The sequence below is a fragment of the Lissotriton helveticus genome, chromosome 6, assembly GCF_964261635.1.
Source record: "Lissotriton helveticus chromosome 6, aLisHel1.1, whole genome shotgun sequence".
Taxonomy (NCBI): Eukaryota; Metazoa; Chordata; class Amphibia; order Caudata; family Salamandridae; genus Lissotriton; species Lissotriton helveticus.
Window position 1 is genome coordinate 2,058,160,920 of NC_136067.1, and position 20,565 is coordinate 2,058,181,484.

Here is a 20,565-nt window from a genome sequence, read left to right on the forward strand (position 1 = left end):
AAAAGTGTTTTAAGAACAGCCTGTCCTACAGCTGCCTGCTGCTTGGAGTGCACATCTATACAGTAATGTTTAGTAAATGTGTGTGGTGTAGACCAGTGGTTCCCAAACATTTGACTCTTGAGGACCCCCATAGAGTCACCACTGGAAGCCGGGGACCCCCAAGTAATTTGTAGGATTTAAATTTGAAACATTAAAACAGTAATTCGGAAAAAATTAACACACATGTGCACACAAAACAAATACTCAAATTACTAATGATTTTAGTGGCATATTTACAAGCCCCTATCACCATGGGAACATCACTTTCTGAGACGTTCCCGTGGCGATAGGGGCTTTGCCTTATTTACAAGGCAACGTTAAGCCACTTAACGTGGCTTAACGGTCCCTTGTGAATAAGACCCCCTTTGACACAATGCTTAGCGTGAAAGAGGTGGGCAGTGCGTGTTGTGGTGGGCGTTTCCCCTGCGACACCCATTGATTTTGACGCTGCCCACTATTTACAAGAGCAGCGTAAATGGGAAGCAGCGCCAAAATTAGGGCCAGGGAATACCTGGTCTTAACTTGGCGAAACAATGAGAAATGCTTCATTTCTCCTTGTTTTTGTTAAACGCCTTGGATTGTTTATGTTCAGGAAGGCGACCCTTCCTGCACATAAACACAATCTTTAAAAAAGAAAGACATTTTGTAACTTTCATGTGTGATGCATTAAGCAGTACACATAGAAGTGACAAAATGACATTTCAAGATTGTTTATGTGCAGGAAGGTGGACCTTCCTGCACATAAACAATTTTCCCCTGTTAAATGTAGCACCAGCGCAGGGGAAACACAGGGCTGCACCATATTCTTGTAAATATGGTGCAGCCTTGCGTTTCTGAAGTAGTAGAGTGTGTTGTTAAGCCAAGGAGGCTAGTCTGGAGAAGCACAAACTCAAGGAGTGCTGGTCTGGAGAAGCACAAACTCAGGATTCAGAACATAACACAGTGGTTAGTATTGACTTTAACAATAAAATATATTTCCACCCAAAGAAACCTTTTTAGAAGCATCAGGATACTGAAAGACTGAAAAAAAACATGTCACTAACATGTACCTTGCAGTTTGCAAGCAGCTGTTTGATTACAGTTTTTTGGTCACTGTGCTAGATTACGATTGTCACTTATGAACTGCACTGTAACAAAAGAATCTCTCTGACATAAGCAGTAACCCACTGACCGATGCATATCAAATACTGTTTTTTAAAATGCATGGTACACTTCTTTGCAGTAGGCATATTAACCCTCTGTGTTACATTAGTTCAGTCACAGCTGCCACTGGACAAAACTCTCATGTCTCTCCAGCAGGGACATTAATCACTGTTGTTATCTTGACACTTTTATTGTTCTTTGAAAACTGCTAATTAAACAAGATACTTTGCAGTGCTTTTAAAAATGCTGCCTGCGGACCCCCTGGGAATGTGTCAGGGACCCCTGGGGGTCCGCGGACCACAGTTTGGGCAACACTGGTGTAGACCATGTGGCTGCTCTACAAATATCTTCCAAAGGGATATTACCAAGGAAAGCCATAGAGGCCCCCAACTTGCGGTGGAGTGGGCTCTGGGAGGGACCGTCAAAGTGCGCTTAGCCTTGTGATAGCAAATCTGAATGCACTTAACGATCCACCTGGCTATACCTGCTTTGGAAATGGGGTTACCTTTGTGCTGGGCTGAAAAGGCAACAAAGAGTTGTTGTGTCTTCCTAAAATCCTTGGTCCTATCGATGTAGTACATCAAAGCTCGTTTGACGTCAAGAGTGTGGAGCATTCTTTCGGCCACTGTTTCTGGGTTTTGAAAGAACGCGGGCAGTTCAATGGTCTGGTTGACATGGAACTGCGAAACCACTTTAGGAAGAAATTTAGGGTTAGTGTGCAGCACCACCCTGTTTGAGTGAATCTGTATGAAAGGCTCTTGTACAGTGAGCGCCTGCAGCTCACTAACACGTCGTAGAGACGTAATAGCAATGAGAAAAGCCACTTTCCACGTTAAGAACTGAATCTCACATGAATGTAGAGGCTCAAAAGGTGGGCCCATCAACCTGGTGAGGACCACATTGAGGTTCCATACAGGAGCTGGCGTGGTCCTGGGAGGGATGACCCGCTTCAGCCCTTCTAGGAAGGCTTTACTGGCAGGCACCCTGAAAACGGAGAGATGCTGCCTGTTTTGGAGATAAGCCGCTATGGCGGATAAGTGTATCTGAATGGAATCATATGCAAGATTGCATTTGTAAAGATGCAACAAATAACATATGATGTTGGGAATGGACGCATCAAGTGGGTTGATGTGGCGTTCAGTACAGTAAATGACAAACCGCTTCCATTTCGCTGCATAGCAGGCTCTAGTGGTGGGCTTTCTCGCCTCCCGAATGATATCCATGCATTCAGGAGGCAAGTCAAGGTAGCCAAACTCTAAGACCTTAGGAGCCAGATCGCCAGATTGAGCTGTTGCGGATCTGTATGCTGAATGTCGCCATGGTTCTGCGTCAAAAGCCTGGGTGTGATGTGCAGCCGTTGATGCGGTACCACGGAGAGTTCTAGAAACGTGGTGTACCATGGCTGGCGTGCCCACGTTGGAGCAAAAGGATGAGTGTCATCGAGTGTTGCATTAGCTTTCTTGCCACCAGCGGTATGAGAGGTGCTGGGGGAAAAGCGTACGCAAATCTGCCTGACCAGTTCATCCATATCGCATTGCCTTGCGACTGTGGGTGAGGGAACCTGGCGGCAAAGCTTTGGCATTTTGCGTTTTCCCTCGTGGCGAACAGGTCTATCTCTGGATGACCCCACTGCTGGAAGTACGGGTGGAGTACTGATGGATGTATCTCCCACTCGTGCATTTGGTGGCTGTACCTGCTGAGCAGGTCCGCCATCTGATTGTCTGTGCCCGGGAGGTGTTCCGCCATGAGGAAGATGTTCCTCTGAATGGCCCACTTCCACATGCTCTGAGCCAGATGAGACAACTGTGGAGAGTGTGTACCTCTCTCCTTCTGGATGTAGTACATGGCCGTCATGTTGTCCGTCCGGATCAACACGACCTTGTTGCACAGATGTACTTTGAGTGCTTTCAGTGCCATGAAGATTGCCATCAGTTCTAGGTAGTTGATGTGCATCTTCCTTTGCTGCATTGTCCATAGTCCCTGCACCGTGTAGTGGAGTACATGAGCTCCCCATCCCTGGAGAGATGCGTCCGTCGTTAGGATGATCTGTGGCACAGGCTCCTGGAACGGTCGGCCCTTGCAAAGGTTGTGTGGATTCCACCAATGCAGAGAGTTGTATGCCCGACCGGTCACCAACACTAGGTCTTTTAACTGCCCCTGAGCCTGAGTCCACTGATGCGCTAAGCATTCTTGGAGCGGACGCATATGTAACCTCGCGTGCGGGACTATGAAAATGCAGGAGGCCATCATGCCTATCAACTGCATGAACACTCTCGCAGGAAGCGAGTGTTGCGGTCTGAACTGTTGGATTAGCGACTGGATGTTGTTGATCCTCGCTGAAGTTGTCTGAGCCGTGGCCGCCAGGGTATCTATCGTCGCGCCCAGATACTGCCGCACATGGGCCGGCTGAAGGTGCGACTTTGGATAGTTCAGTGAGAAGCCCAGACCGTGAAGAAGGTGAATGGTGTGGGACATGTCGGCGGCGCACTGCTGGGCCGACTTTGCCTAAACCAGCCAGTCGTCCAGATAAGGGTAGACAGGTACGTTCTGTCTCCTGAGGTGTGCCGCCACTGTCGCCAGACATTTGGTGAACACTCTGGGGGCCGTGGTCACTCCGAAAGGAAGGACCTTGAATTGATAATGCCGATTTTGAATAGTGAATCTGAGGTATTTTTTGTGTGATGGATGGAGTGGAATGTGGAAGTAAGCATCCTTGAGGTCCAAGGTTGCGAGGAAGTCCCCCTGAGTGAGTAACGGAAGAACTTGCTGCAGCGTTAGCATGTGGAAGTGTTCTGAGAGAATGTACTGGTTTAGGGGCCTGAGGTCCAGAATAGGCCTGAGGGACCCGTCCTTCTTCGGGATTAAGAAGTACAGGGAGTACACTCCTGTGCCTTCTTCCTCCACTGGCACGAGCTCTATAGCGCCTTTTTGCAGCATGACAAGAACCTCCTGCTGCAATATATGCAAATGCTCTGTGGACATAGGACGGTGTTTTGGTGGTATGTTGGGTGGAGTGGATGTGAGCTCCAAACAATAACCGAACTGGATAAGTTTCCTGACCCACCTGTCTGTGGTGATGGATTTCCAGACCGGCAGGAACTGCTGGAGTCTCCCCCCGACAGGTGTTGGATGGTCGGGGGGCAGTGACAGGGAGTCACTGCTTGTTGGTGGCAGAGGAACGGGAGTTGTTGTTGCCTCTGCCTCTGCCCTTGGTGCTGTTGCCCCGATAACCTCCTCTACTTTGCTTGGGGTAAGAGGATTGCGCCCCACCTTTATTGAATTGTGTTTGCTGGGACATCTGGCCTCTGGAAACACCCCTATTGCCTGAGCGACGAAAAGTGCTCCCCCTAAACTGTTGGGACTGGAGAGCTCCCATGGACTTAGCAGTCTCGGTATCCTTCTTTATTTTTTCCAAGGTGGTATCCACCTCAGGACCAAATAATCTGTCAGGGTTTACCGGCTGGTTGAGGATGGTAGTTTGGATCTCAGGCTTAAACCCGGAGATTCTGAGCCATGCCTGACGTCTCAACATCACACTGGTGTTAATTGCCCTGGCTGCAGTGTCCGCAACGTCAAGTGCACACTTAATTGAAGCGTTGGAGATGAGCTTCCCTTCCTGGATAAGCATCTCCGCTGCCTCTTTATATTGGTCTGGGAGATGTTGCAACACGGTCTCTAGTGTGTCGTAGTGTGCCCTGTCGTACCGAGCCAAGAGTGCCTGCGTGTTAGAGATACGCCAGATATTGGCCGCCTGAGCTGCTACTCTCTTTCCCGATGCCTCCAGCACTTTGGATTCTTTGTCCGGGGGAGGAGCTTCACCAGTGGTCTGCGAATTCGCCCTTTTGCGGGCATTAGAAACGACCAGGGAGTCCAATGGCAACTGGCCCTTGATGTAGGTTGGATCGCCAGGTGCCGGTCGGTATTTTTTTTTTTCAATTCTAGGTTTGACTACCCTTGACCGCGTGGGTTCCTTGAAGATGTCCGCAGCATGTTTCAGGACCCCCTTTAGCATCGGGAGAGTTTTCACAGTCTTTTCAGCTGTTGAAAAAGTGTCAAAGAGGAAGTCCACCTCCACAGGGTCAGCATGCAGCTCAATGTCGTTGTTCTTTGCCGCCCTCTCGATCAAGGCATTGAATGCCGCAGAATCCTCAGTGGGAGAGGTCTTGACATTGTATACCTGAGGGTCAAGGGCGGGTTGCTGATCCCCTTGGTCTCCTGCCTCCACCCATGAGTCCTGTTGTGCATCAGGATCTGTGTGGGCAGGAAAGTTGTATTCCTCGTCCTGATCCCCAGCATCCTCAGCATCCGAATAAGTTGGTGAGGGTGTGGCAACTCTTTGAGTCCGAGGAGCCAGTGGTTCGACCAAGACCGGTGAATCCGAAGCAGGCTTTTTGCGCTTCAGAGGAATGGTGTATGACTCCAAAGGCGTCGTCGCAGTAATTTTCCGTTTGTAAAGCGTAAGCTTCCCGGTGTCGGGATCGATGAAACGCTCCGACTGATCCTCTACCAATGGTGGTCGATGCTTCAAGCCCCCAGCCGGGTGAGTAGGCTTCGACCCCGCAGCACCTTGCAAGTTCGCTTCGGGCACCGACCGTGGTGCGAAGGCCTTTGGTGCCACCTTCGGCGGCAACGTGAAGAGGATTGGCGTCGATGACTGTGAGGTGGGGACTGACTGCTTCGGTGCGGAAGGTGTCTTGGGGTCTTCCGCCGAAGCCTTGTCCCTGATACGTTTCAGGGAGTCCGAGACCTGCTTCGTGAAGGAAGCGGACGGCTTCGTCGACACGACAGACGATCTTGGTCCATCAACGTGTGAAGACTCGAGCGTCGATGACTTGGGCTGTTCCGGCCGAGGCTTTATCGTGTCGGCGGCCTGGGTAACCGTTTTTGGGGCCCCAGTCTTCGGCTCGACGCCCTTGCTGGTCTTCGGCTCAACGCCCTTCTTGGACTTCGGCTCGACCCCTTTGCCTGGCTCTGGCTCGACGCCCGTCTTGGACTTCGGCTCGACGCCCTTGCTTGACTCTGGCTCGATGCCCTTCTTGGACTTCTGCTCGACGCCCTTGGTCAACTTTGGCTGGACGCTCTTGCCCGACTTCGCCGGGTCGACAGCTTTCTTCGGCCTGGGTTGTCCCGACACCTCGGAAGACGAGGGTGTCGACAGGGGAGCAGACGTCTTCGGTTTCGATGGCGTCTCAGTCTTCGGTTTCGATGGCGTCTCAGCCACTTTCGGTAGCGTTGACACCGAAGGTTTCACTTTCGGTTTCATTTTTGACAATGGCGGCTCCGCCGAAGTGTCCGTAGCCGGGCCTGGAGGCGGGGCCGTGGATCCTGGTAGAAGGTCTTGGGTAAGGCCGATTGGCGATCCCTCGACCTGAGCCTTTGGAAGTGTTCAAACGGGGCATAGCTCGTCCTCTGAGCTATCTTCCATGGCCCCATAGGCCTCATTGTCGTCTCCTACCTCGTCGACGACTTCTTCTACGTCTAGGCCTTCGACATCCACTTGATAGTCATAGTCGATTTCCTCCGCTGGAGGTGAAATCTGCAGCTGAACTTCGTGTTCGTCTGCTTCCTCGCTGTCGAAGATGTCCACCGGTGCCGGGGGCGACTGCCGGGCCTCCATGCGCGCCACGCGCCGAAGCCGAATAGTCTTCTTCGAACGAAACCGTGAACAAGCCATACAGTTGGCTTCATCGTGGTCCGGCGACAGGCACTTGTTGCACACCGGGTGGACGTCGATGTGTGGGTACTTCGATCCGCACACGGGACACTTCTTGAACGGGCTCCGTTCCATGTTGCGTTGTCGAAGGTCTTGCTGCGTCGACTGGGCCTCGATCACCGAAGAGTCACGCGACTCCCTGGATGTCCAACTCGGGAAGCGAGTCTGAACAGAACCGGGCACCGAACGCAAACAATACCGACGGTACGAAAAAAGGCCTTTTGGCCTCGAAAAAGTTTATTGTCGATTCCGAACTGGAGATAACGAAATTACATCCGAACCCAATGGCGGAAAAAAACAATCTGAGGATGGAGTCGATGCCCATGCGCACTGTAGTCCAGGGGAGGAGCCACCTATCTCGTGATACTTCGAAGACTCTTCCAGGACAACAATGTGCAATCATCCGGACCCAACACTAGGCGGCGATCTATGCTATAGATATGAATTCAGCAGCCCACATGCCTCGAACACACTGATACCCAACTGCAACTCGGGCCAAAAGCGATGGGTGCAGTCGTGACTTCGGGGGTCAGTTTTTGCCAGTTACAGAGGCCTCAGAGTCTTCTCTTTTGGAGTTTCTTCAGAACAAGTATGCTATTCACGGGAAGTCTTGAGTCTTTTTCGAAGGCAGGTAGTCCTCCCAGGTTTCTGGAGTCAATAGCAGCAGGACAAGTAGAATTTGGCACAGTTTTCGATGACAGATGCAGACTGGTCGGCAGGGTTGGTACTAGGTCAGCTTCTTCTTTTCTCCTCTCCTCTCCTCTTCGGTTTCTTCTCTCTTCTTAGGTCGTCAGGATCTGCTTCTCTGGTGCCAGGGGTTCTCTTAAATACTGAATATAGGGGGTTCGGGGAGTGTACGGTAGTAGTCAATGGGCTACTGAACTCTGGGGTCACTATGACACTTCCTGTGCGAAGTGGGCATAACCCTGTCCCAGAATTCCCAAGAATGCCATCATAAAGATGTCCACCTCACATAAGCCCACTTTGGGGTGGTACTAGCCTGCCAGTGGCACGCTTACCTGACTAGCTAATTTCCCTGCCTGTCCAGGTGCCAAGAGGGCTCTGGACGGGGGTGGGGGCTTCCTATCTTGTGAGGGGAGCAGGATTCAAATTTTAAAGGTGGCAGCTTCTTTGAAGATCGCTGGCCCAAGGAGGCTAATCAGCAGGTCATCCTGTGGGAGGGGGTTTTACACCCTCTTCCCGGACAGGCTCTTGTTCTGGGTCTTCTAAGAGTAAAGGCTCTCACTTTTTGAGGTCAGAACAGAGTCTCGGGTGGCAGGCTGACAGAAACCAGTCAGCAAGTACACCAGAGGCTGGTAGGTTTTCAGGTAGCACCTCTAAAGTGCCCTCTGAGTGCATGTATTGGGAAAGCTGGCATTGGTATCAGTGTGGGTTTACCAATAAGAGATGTTTGATACCAAACATCCCTATTTTCAGTGAAGCCATCATGTAGCTGGGGAACTTGTTTTTACCAATGTCTAGCACAAGTTTTAAAATGGCTTCCCTGGTCACCTGTACTGGTAGTAATAGGACTGACCAGCACTGGGGCATTTCTGCTCAAGCAGGTGTGCCTTCACATGTAATAATCAGCATCCTGCCTTCGGGCTGTCAGGCCTGCTAAAGGGGTGACGTACAAATATTACATGCAGTGTTAGGGACATGGTACTCAGGGATGTGTGACATTTCGTGTTTCACTTTTGTCGGCACCAAAACACGCAGTCTGCAATGGTAGTCTTGCATGTGCTTGGTGAAGGGTCCCTTAGAGTGGCACAATTCGTGCTGAAGCCCTTAGAGATCCTGTTTAGTACCCCATGCCCTAGGTACGAAGGTATTGTTTACTAGGGACTTACAGAGGGTGCTACAGGTTTGGGAAAGCGCTCTGGCACTGGGGACCTAGCTAACAGGAACAAAGTGCACTTTCAGTCGAAATCACATCATTTACCAGGCAAAAAGTAGGGGTGACCATGTGAAAAAGGGGCACTTTCCAACATATACTAACCAGCTGGACCAATAGAAGGAGGCTGGGTTATTTAAAAGAGAGAGGTGCAGCTTAACACTTATTGGACCATTTATTACCATGTCCAGCACCTGCCATATTGAGATCTTTAGAGGTGAAAATGAGATGGCCTGAGAACATTTAAAAAAAGGCTTCCAATGACTACCTAAACACGCGGAGTGATTGTCTTTTAGTGTGACAGAACAGGCTCACCCTTCTTGACAGCTGAACGGGACGATGTCTCTTTTGGACACCATTGTTACGGTGGTCTGAGTGACCTCCTCTAGCAGATGGGCATGCGACCACCCAGCTCTCTGGCACGCTCAGCCCATCGAGGCGCCTTGCCAATAGTCCTTTGAGAAGACTTACCTGGGCAGGCAGAAATCAAGTCCTCCTACTGGCAAGAGGATTTTAGCTCTTCAGTAGGTAGGTACATAGGTTTTCCTTATTTCACAGGTTCAGAAGAGTAATTACCCAGATGTTTCCCAGATATTAGCAAAGTCTGTAGGGGGAACTGGCAAAGCTGCACCCGGCCCACTGCTGATCCTTCCGTGTTCTATGCCCTGCACCGCTAGACATGTTTTTCCATGGCCCTTGAATAGAATGGTCATTTATTTTTTCATGATGCCCAGGCCTTTCACAATGCCCAGGCCTAACATGACACTCACAAGCACAGAAGCCTATCATGTATGTCCCACATATCATGAAGATAATGGAGACATTATATTTGGAGCCAGGAGGCGGGTGGCAGAGTCTTCCTACTGGGGTACTGGTAAAAAGGCCTGCTCTGAAAATTATATATAGATCGTGTGGCCATCACTGATAGTACCAACATAAAATGGGAAGAGAGGTCAGCATTTTTCTTCACAAAGAGGAGTGCGCTCTCCAAGCCTCATCACAGACAAAATCCTGAATTTTACAAATGTGAAATGGGTGTGCCTCAAGTGGATAAGCATGACTTTGAAAAGGAAAAATGCAGTAATGCAGAAAAAAGTAAAAGGGAAAGGCACCATGCATTCACACAGTCCTGCATACCTATCTTTCCATTAGGACCTCTTGAATTTGATGCTCGAGTCACTATCAATATTTGATTTGTGCAAGGATACAGATTTTCCTCCAGTCTGCCCTAGCAGGCACTTTTTGCATATTTTGAGGTGTTCATATTGCCGTCAAATTATCAACCTACGTGGTGAGGTTCTGGAAAGACCTCAGAGCTAGCTGTGAACATAAGGTCCATGTTCAGAGCATGTGTGAGCAGGTAATGTGTGCAGAGAGACAAAGACCTGACCATGGTAGAACTTGCACTATTTTATCCTAAGGCCTACAGAAGGTCAGATGCAGCTTGCACCCCCACTGCTCCTCGATGTGAAGGTTATTTTTGTAGCCTTTATATTATGGGCTGTCTCTGGCCATGAAAGCTTATCTGCACGAGATACTATATCTATTCAGACCAGTTAGTACTCTTATAATCAGCAGCAAACTTGCTCTACTGGGACCAATTTAGGAGGGGCTTCTACACAATGTGTATTTTGTTCACTCACTGTTTTCCACATTAGAAGCAACAGTAACTGCGCTCGATCCGAAAAATATATGTGATAGACTAATATATGTGTGTATATGTGTGTGTGTGTGTATATATATATATATATATATATATATATATATATATATATATATACGTATGTCCCACTATCCGTCTAACGCATCAGTACAGCACAGATGATGCCTGTAGATCAACAGGTATCACATTATAAAAGTGGATACTCAAAGCAATGTGACTTCTGATTAATGAAACAAAAAATGATAACAATGAACCTCCTACTTTATAGTCCCAGAAACTGTAAGTACATCATTAACTGTTTACTTTGGGCAAGAACATTGATTATGGATGGAGCGAAGCAGAGAATCAACCCATTGCATGCAAGCTTTGTCTTGGGACACGCAGATTACATTTCCACACTCATGCCGGTAGCACTTGAACGAGGGGGATACTCACCGGGTCATGTTCTGTCTTCATATGATACATGAGGCCTGCTCTCGATTGGTAAACCTTTCCACAGTTATGGCATTTCAGTGCCATCTCCTCCAGCTCGGATTCTTTCTTCCCGCATTTCCTTGTGTGGTACAGGTATCCGACAACAGAAGTAAAGATGCTTGTGCAGCCCTGAATGGGAGAGAGGGCATAATGTGTGTTAAAATCAGAAATACATAAAGAAAGCAACTGAGCAAAACAAGATAGAAATAAGAGTGTGCTAATTACTAGTAATACTGACTCTGCAGAATGCCAGCTTTGCACAGATTCAGAAGCTTGTGCCGTGTAACATCTGCCACCTGCCAGCAACATTCCAAGCAGTCTTTACTTATGAATCAAGATGCCAATCACCAGATTGTGTGGCTCAACATCATTCACATTGAAGATAGTTGTGTGACGTGTATGTCAGCATATTAACGGTGCTGGGAGCTAGTGCTATGCCAGTCACTTATTCTTTGCCACTATGTGCTCCTCCATAGGTTTACATGTTGCAAGCCATGTCCATGTCCAAGAAAGACCAAAAGAATGCCTTCAGCTGGCTGACCCACTGCTGTATTGTTGGCACTAAGATTTTAAGATTCTTTCTTTTACTTCAGTTTTGCCCTGAGTACAGAGCTTGACCTTTGAGCTTTTCTGTCATGTTGCACTGACAACTTGATCCACCATCACAGAGCATTGCCCTTCCTGCATGACTTCTACATATACCGCTCACCGTTGAGAGGAACCCTTCAACTACTGCATAAGGTAAATTTGTTGGCACTCCATTGCCTGTGGCACTAATATTTTGTGTTTCGACGTCATGGCGGCCTCACAGCACAGTCTTTCCCTTATTATTTTTTTATAAAGTGCTACACAAAGCAAGCAGAACACTCTCCCTAGGTCCCATGGCCTTTTGGTCATCTTAATTGGCACCTGTGGAGCGGAGAGGGGACACCAGTCCAACGCTGCCCAGCAGCTCCAGGGTCGGCCAACATTATCCAAAATTGGTGTAGGAGCTGGTGTGCTCATTCTCCCACCCATGTCCTTGCCCACTCCGCGCCCCCCCAGTCACAGGGAGCAAGAGCCGATAAAGTTACAAAGTGGGAGCATTGTGGCACTCCGATCCTCTGTTTGTCATAAAGGATTGAGCCCCCGGGGCAGCATTTATTTTGGCAGGCCCCTGGAGATGGGGTCCCTGGGGTAGGACGAATTCAGGGGTATTTTTCGGAAAGTACCATCAAGTGGCACAAGATTGTCCTCTCCCGATGGGCTACAAGGGCCCATGGCATATTCTTGGACTCATTTTACTCTTGGTGGTCAGCGCCAACCATCAGAAACCTTCTCTTCTGCCTTCCTGGCTTCTTTTAAAGGGCATTTTTTGTGGGGTGCTGGATTTAAGTACTTCTCCTCCAGATGAGTCCTCTGCCTGCACTCCTGAGCCTCTTTACCCTCTTTGGGGGTGGGGGTGGAGGGGGTTCGAGGCAATCCTTCACAGCAACTCTACAGTCAGCAAGCATAGGTAGAGTCAGCACAGGTCACGTAACCTTCGCAGGACCGGTGGGCGACTTGGACTCAGGCCATAGGCGTCAGGTGGAGAGGTGGGTCCGGAGGCGGTTTTGCGGTTCCTCAGTTCTGGTTTTAAATTTGGTTTCTTCTTGGACAGGTCTGGTGTCTACTGGAGTTTCTTGATCTTTATAGAAGGCAGGCAGGCCTCCCAGGGCCTTGGAGGTTGCTGGGCCTGCAGACCAAGTCGACTTTTTGTAGCAAGGGTGAAAAGCAGAAGACAGGCCGACAGGGCTGGTGCACACAGTCACTGGTCCTTCTTTCTTACTGTGGTGGCTGTCTAGCGTCCAGGCTTCATAGGTCATCAGGAATCTGAATTCAGGGTCTGGTGGCGCCACCTAAATACTAGATTTAGGGGTGTTTCAGGGGAGTGGCAGGTAGGGCCCAATGGGTTCCTTGCCTTGGGTGTATACACACTCAAATATGCCACCCTCCTATGGGAAGGTGGCATAGCCCTAGTCCTGATTTGATGAGACCCACCATCTTCAAGATGGTGGGCACTAAAAAAAGTTCTTCACTTTGCCTCCAGCAGCAGAGGGATGGAGTTTGCGAAGGGGGGCACATCTCAATTCTCACAAAGTTTTCTCACAGATTCTTCCGCCAAAAGGGGTAGTTTGAACTGAGGGCTGTCATCGGCTGCTATCAGCAGAGGCTGGGGTCGCATTACAAAGCGGCAAGGCCTTTGAAGTTTGCCTCTACAGTACTGTGCTGATCTTGTGGGAAGAGGTGTGACACCTCCGCCCTGGATGGGCTTTGTTTCTGGCCTCAGAGAGCAGGGGCTCTCGAACCAGGGGTCCAGAAACATGTTTGGTGATAGCAGGCTGCCTAAAGCCAGTCAGAGACCCCACCAGGGCTGGTAGGTTTTCAGGGGGTGCCTCTAAGGTGCCCTCTGAGTATGTTTTAATAAATCCAACACTAGCTTCAGTATGGGTTTAGTAAGAGGAGTTGGTTAGTACCAAACACTCCTGGCTTCAGTGAAGCCATCATGGTGCTGGGGAACTCGAGTTGCCACGTTTCAAGAGCTCTCTCTTTGGCTTCCCTAGCTCTTACAATATTAAGAATATACTTAAATATTGATGAGGTATATCTGCTCATGCAGGTATGCCCTCACCTGAGATATAGTGCCCCCTTCCTTAGGGCTAGTAAGGCTTGCTAGAGGGGTGACTTACTTATACGTTAGGCAGTGTTGCTGGACATGGAACGCAGGCAGTGTGCAATGTCGACTTTGCCTTTTTCTCTGCACCAAGGCATGCAGGCTGCAGTGGCAGTTTGCATGGCCTTGGTGGGGGATCCCTACGGGGCCCCCTGCAGTCCGAATGTCCTAGGTACTAGGGGTACCATCTACTAGGGACTTACAGAAAGACTGCAGTTGCCAATCGTGGTACAGTTTTAGGGAAGGAGCTCTGGCACAGGGGACCTGTGCACTTTCAATCAAAACAACATAATTTTCCAGAGGAAAAAAGTGGGGGGCAACCATGTCAAGAGAGGCATTTCTCACACCTTCTTTGGTTCTTTCATTCTTGTGTTAATTCTTTCTTTCCTTCTGTCTTTATTGCTTTCCTTCTGTCCTTTCTTTCTCACTTTTTTCTTTCTACTTGCTTTTTCTTTTTTCATTCTTCGTATCTTGCATTTTGCTTTTTTCTTTCCTACTTTTTCTTGCTAGCTTTTTTTCTTTCCTTTTTGTTGCCTGTTTTCCTTCATGCCTTCTTTCTTAAACAAGAGGCTGGCAGCCAATGCCAGACCAACTGGCTATTAAGGTCTGTGTTAGCCAAGGCTTTGATTTTGATAACATTACGTGTATAACATAGTTACATAAAGCACAAGTTACTTACCTGCGGTAACAATATATCTGTAAGGAACATTAGTTAGTGTTAGAATACTTACCTTAGAATATCCCCAGACGTCAGACTGGATCCGGAAAGTTTTCGTCAGCAGTACCCTTGCGCGTCGGTAGGTGTCGTCTGCGGCTCCGCGTCCGTCATCGGCGTCGTGATCGCCGGGATGACGTTGGAGTACTTAGACGCTGCCCTCGCGCGCTGACGTCAGTTCTGTACATAGCTTTCCGCGCCAGGAATGCAGAGCCATGATAGAAACCGACACTGGTGCCATGAAACTAGGGCCCTGAAAGGGATGTCCTTAACCCTAGATATCGGTTCGCAGAACGGGGAGGATGGGTGGGGCGGTATGGAATCTAACACTAACTAAAGTTTCTTACAGATATATCGTTACCAAAGGTAAGTAACTTTGCATCTGAAAGAAACACGTTAGTGTTCGATTCCTTACCTTAGAATAGATACCCCAGCAATACCAACGCCGGTGGTGGATCTGCGAACCAAGATCACACCAGAAAGTCCTGGAGAACGGAACGGCTGCTATCAGCAGAGGCTGGGGTCGCATTACAAAGCGGCAAGGCCTTTGAAGTTTGCCTCTACAGTACTGTGCTGATCTTGTGGGAAGAGGTGTGACACCTCCGCCCTGGATGGGCTTTGTTTCTGGCCTCAGAGAGCAGGGGCTCTCGAACCAGGGGTCCAGGAAAAGCCATCTCTCCGGACTTTGCTGTCCAGGCTGTAGTGCCTAGCAAATGTGTGCAGCGAGGCCCACGTAGCTGCCGGACAGATGTCCTATAAGGGGACTCCCCGACCCAGGGCAGTAGTAGCCGCCGTGGCCTGAGTGGAATGGGCGCGCAGCCCAGCAGGAGGCTCCTTTTTCGCCAAAGAGTAGCAAACCTTGATGCACAAGATGACCCAACGAGAGATGTTCCGCTTGTGCACCACCCGTCCCTTCTTAGCGCACATGTAACCAACAAAAAGCTGGTCGTCCACCCGGAACTGGCGTGTGCGATCTAGATTGAAGGAGAGCGCACGTTCTGGGTCCAGACGGTGGACCCTTTCTTCCTCTTTCGAGGGATGCGGAGGTGGAAAGAAGGTGGGCAAGGTGATGGACTGCCCGATATGGAAGGCTGTGACCACCTTGGGAAGGAAAGAAGGACGAGTCCTCAAAACAACCATGTCCGGATGGACAGAGAGGAAAGGAGGTTTAAAAGATAGAGCCTGGAGCTCACTCACTCTCCTGGCAGAGGTGATGGCAACCAGGAATGCAGTTTTAAGAGTCAGAAGACGAAGAGGACAGTTATGAAGTGGCTCAAAGGGAGCACACATCAGATACGTTAGAACAAGATTCAAGTCCCACTGAGGCATCACGAAGTGAACAGGAGGAAACGTGTGTGATGCCTTTAAAGAATCTATTTACAACAGGGGACTTGAAAAGAGAAGGCTGATCAGGAAGCCTAAAGAAGGCTGAAATGGCCGAGAGGTAGCCCTTGATAGTGCCCAGAGCAGAGCCCTGCCAGGCAAGAGAAAGAAGGAAAGGGGGGCAAAAAGTGGATCCACAGCCTTTGCTGTGCACCATGCCACAAATTTGTTCCACCTGCAGGTGTATACCGTTTTTGTGGAGGGACGCCTGGCTGCCAGAATCACATCACATACTTCAGGAGGCAAGTCAAATGGCCTCAACTGCCGCCGCTCAATCTTCACGCATGTAGGTGGAGACTGGACAGGTTCGGTGGAGGACCGTCCCCTGCTGCTGTGATAGAAGGTCCTCCTGAACAGGCAGACGAGTCGGGGGATCGACTGACATGCTGAGTAGCTTGGGATACCAGTATCTTCGTGCCCAGCCTGAAGCCACAAGGATGACTTTGGCCCGGTCTCGCCTGATCTTCTTCAGCACTCTGGGCAGAAATGGTATAGGTGGAAAGGCTCCACTCGTGACGAAAAGCGTCGCCGAGCGAGTGCCGCCTTGGAAATTCCAACGCGCAGAACTGATGACATTGCGTGCTCTCTTCAGTGGCGAATAGATCTAACCAAGGCTCTCCCCACTGCATAAAGAGACCTTGCGCCACATCCGAGTTCAGACGCCGTTCAGACGCTATTCATGATCCATCATGCACCGGCGGCTGAGTTCCTCCGCCCTGGCGTTCAGGGAACCTGCCAGGTGTTGAACCACCAGGGTGACGCCCTGGTGTTCCAGCCATTGCCAGAGGCGCAGAGCCTCCTGACAAAGGTTCCACGACCCCACCCTTGTTTGTTGCAGTACCACATGGCGGTGGTGTTGTCCGTGAACACCTGCACACACTTCCCCGGACAGAGGGAAGGAATGCCTTCAGTGCAAGTCGGATCGCCCGCAGCTCCAGAAGGTTGATATGGAGCCGGGACTCCGCCGGAGACCAGAGGCCTTTGTTCTCCCCCTCTCCCATGTGGCCCCCCCATCCCAGGAGGGACGCATCCGTCACTACTACGTGCTCCGGTTGGGGTAGGGGGAGGGATCTGCCGCTGACCCAATCGCGATTCGTGAGCCACCACTGCAACTGTCTCGCAGTGCCCTCCGGGACCAGTACGCGGTCGGACAGGTTGCCCTGATGCTGTGCCCACTGAAAGCTTGGCAGTTCGGGCTGGACTGTTCCCATGAGGCACAGGGTCAGACTGATTTGCATATAGCCATGTCTGAACTGGGGTGGCAGAGTGGGCTAAAGAACGGTGATGGATTAAACCCAGATCTTTTGACTGGGTGTGAGTGTTTGATTGGTTCGGATGCTCCGTCCATCACCAACCCCTTTTGTACCGCTTTTGGCCGCCATATGTGTGGCAGGGTATGCTCAGACGTGAGTCCCTTGCTCACTTTGCCACTGGATTCAAGCCAGCCGGGCTGAAGACGGCTGCAATGCCAGAAACCGGTCCTCGGCAGCTTGTTTCCGGTCCAGGGAAGGCATGGCTTGGCAGTTCGGGCTGGACTGTTCCCATGAGGCACAGGGTCATACTGATTTGCATATAGCCATGTCTGAACTGGGGTGGTAGAGTGGGCTAAAGAACGGTGATGGATTAAACCCAGATCTTTTGACTTGTTGTGAGTGTTTGATTGGTTCGGATGCTCCGTCCATCAGCACCCACTTTTGTACCGCTTTTGGCCGCCATATGTGTGGCAGGGTATGCTCAGACGTGAGTCCCTTGCTCACTTTGCCACTGGATTCAAGCAAGCCGGGCTGAAGACGGCTGCAATGCCAGAAACCGGTCCCCAGGCATGGCTTGGCAGTTCGGGCTGGACTGTTCCCATGAGGCACGGGTCAGACTGATTTGCATATAGCCATGTCTGAACTGGGGTGGCAGAGTGGGCTAAAGAACGGTGATGGATTAAACCCAGATCTTTTGACTGGGTGTGAGTGTTTGATTGGTTCGGATAATCCGTCCATCACCACCCCCTTTTGTACCGCTTTTGGCCGCCATATGTGTGGCAGGGTATGCTCAGACGTGAGTCCCTTGCTCACTTTGCCACTGGATTCAAGCAAGCCGGGCTGAAGACGGCTGCAATGCCAGAAACCGGTCCTCGGAAGCTTGTTTCCGGTCCAGGGAAGGCATGGCTTGGCAGTTCGGGCTGGACTGTTCCCATGAGGCACAGGGTCAGACTGATTTGCATATAGCCATGTCTGAACTGGGGTGGCAGAGTGGGCTAAAGAACGGTGATGGATTAAACCCAGATCTTTTGACTGGGTGTGAGTGTTTGATTGGTTCGGATGCTCCGTCCATCACCACCCCCTTTTGTACTACTGAAACTTCAGGTCCCACTGCAGAGCCAGCATCCGCCACCTGGCGTGATACACCAGAAGGATGCAGGAGTCCATCAGCCCCAGGAGCCGCAGCGTCAATCTGACCGAAACTCGGTATAAAGGCCGAAAGATCGGTATCAGAGCCTGAATATCCCAAACCCGCTGTTCGGGGGGATAAACCCAAAACTGCGCCGAGTCCAGAACCGCTCCAATGAAAAGGAGCTTCTGAGAGGGGCACAGGTGCGACTTTGGCACGTTGATGGAGAATCCCAGCGAGTGCAGGAGGTCGGCCGTAGTCTGGAGGTGGCAGACAACTGTTTGGGGCGAGCTCGCCTTCCACAACCAATCGTCGAGATTGGGGAAGACTAAAACCCCTGATCTGTGCAGATGAGCTGCAACCACCGCCATCACTTTCGTGAATACCCGAGGGGCGCTGGTAAGGCCAAAGGGGAGCACGGTAAACTGAAAGTGCTCATGGCCTACTGTGAACCGCAGGTAGCGCCGGTGGGCCGGCAGGACGGGGATGTGGAAATATGCGTCCTGCAAGTCCAACGCTACCATCCAGTCTGCCGGGTCCAGGGCAGCTAGGATCTGAGCCAAAGTCAGCATCTTGAACTTCTCCTTCCGGAGGAAGCCGTTGGCGCTCCGGAGGTCCAAGATAGGGCGTAGGCCTCCTTTGCCCTTCTTGGGTACCAGAAAGTAGTGGGAATAGCAACCACGTCCAACTTCTGGCCCAGGAACGTGCTCCATGGCCCCCTTGGCCAAGAGGGCCATAACTTCCTCCTGCAGAAGTTGCAAGTGAGCCCCCGACATGCGGTGGTATCGTGGTGGCATGGCTGGAGGTGTCCCCTCAAAGGGGAGGGAGTTGCCCCTTTGGATGATTTGCAGCACCCACCTGTCCGACGTGATGGTACACCAGTGGAGGAGGTAATGGCGAACCCTGCCCCCCACTGGCGTTGAATGGGCCTGAAATGTCGGACTAGGAAGGCTTAGAGGCAGATGCTGCGGGGCGGATGTGGACTGACCCTGCCGTTGTCCCCCGGTACCGCCACGGTGGTAACCACGTCCGCGACGAGACTGGTTCTGCTGCCTATGGCTGGCTGGACGTGTGGGGGCGCCCCTTCCTTGGCCACGAAATTGGCTAAAAGCGGACGTTTGCTGGCGCTGGCCCAGGCCCAAGGACTTGGCCGTAGTCCTGGAGTCCTTAAAACGCTCTAGCGCACTATCCGATTTGTCGCCAAAGAGGCGACGGCCATCGAAGGGCATGTCCATGAGCGTGGCCTGGACATCCCCCGAGAAGTTGGCAGACCACAGCCAGGCGTTGAGACGAACCACCACTGTCGTGGAAATCGCTCTGCCCAACGAGTCTGTGGTGTCAAGTCCACATCTAATCGAGTTTCGTGCTGCATCCCGCCTCTCCGCTAGGGCTTGGGTGAGCCGGGTCCGGGCCTCCTCCGGACACTGTGGCAGCACCTCCGCAAGCGTATCCCACAGAGAGTGGGTGTAACGGCCCAAAAGGCAAGCAGTGTTGACAGACCGCAGTACTAAACTCAGAGAGGAGAACAGTTTCTTCCCAAACAGATCATACCTTTTGGATTGCCGATCTGGAGGAGCGCTCGGGAATGTGGTCTGGGACGTAGATGCCTGAATCACCAGGATCTCGGGGGTGGGGTGAACGGACAGAAAGCAGGGGTCGCCCGGAGACGGGCGGTGGCGTCAGGCCACGTTCCAATCCACAAGGAGGCCTGTAGAGGGCTTGGACCAGGTGCCCATCAGAACGTTGGTGAGGGCTTGGTTACACGACAGTGGAGGCTCCGAGGAGCTTGCCTGCGGTTTGAGCACCTCAGTGAGAAGGTTAGTCCTCGCGACAGGGAGCTCAAGAGCCAAGGCCTTGGGCGCCCTGTTCAACACCACGCTATAAGTAGCCCCCTCCTCTGAAGCCATAGAGGGAGGAGAGATGGATCCAGTGTCAGGCGAAGTGTCTAGACCACTGGCCTCCCCCAGCTCATCTGCCCTGTCCTGGCTTAACTGGAACTGCTGTGCCAGAGGGTCCTCAGACCTCTCCCAGTCCTCCTCGTCATCCATGTCCTGGAAACCAGGCAAAAATGATAGAGCCGGTCGTAGGTGAATTGCTCACCTATTGGCGTCGGAGACGGCGCCAAGCGGCGCCGCTCCGGCGTTGCACCCGGACCGGGGCCACCCTCGGGGTCGGCGCCAGCGAAGGAGTCGCGAGGTCGACTGGTGATGACCCGGATCCAGGCCTAAATCTTGTGGGGCCCTGCGGCGTCGGGACCGGAGTCGACCCCGGGGCGGAAGTACCCAACGGTGCCGGGGCCGGAGCCGCCGGCCCGCAAGGGCTCCCAGTTGAACCCGCGGGCCCGAAGGCGCCTCGACAGGGTCCGACGGAGGGAAGTGAATCCTCATGGCCACGAGGAAGTCACGTATCTCCTCCGGTGTCGCGTGCATCCCAGGGACCGGCGGGTGTGGAGCTGGACGCGGCACCT

General features: G+C 51.4%; 1 protein-coding gene across 5 annotated transcripts in view; it reads right to left on the bottom strand.

Annotated features, from left to right (window-relative positions):
* Window positions 1-20,565, bottom strand: part of ZNF512 (zinc finger protein 512) — a 123,928-nt gene that overhangs the window by 42,895 nt on the left and 60,468 nt on the right. For all 5 annotated transcript variants that reach the window (XM_078650120.1, XM_078650121.1, XM_078650125.1 and 2 more), the window contains one exon: window positions 10,888-11,055. In XM_078650120.1, the coding sequence (XP_078506246.1) occupies window positions 10,888-11,055 (168 nt within the window). The remainder of the gene's footprint in view (window positions 1-10,887; window positions 11,056-20,565) is intronic.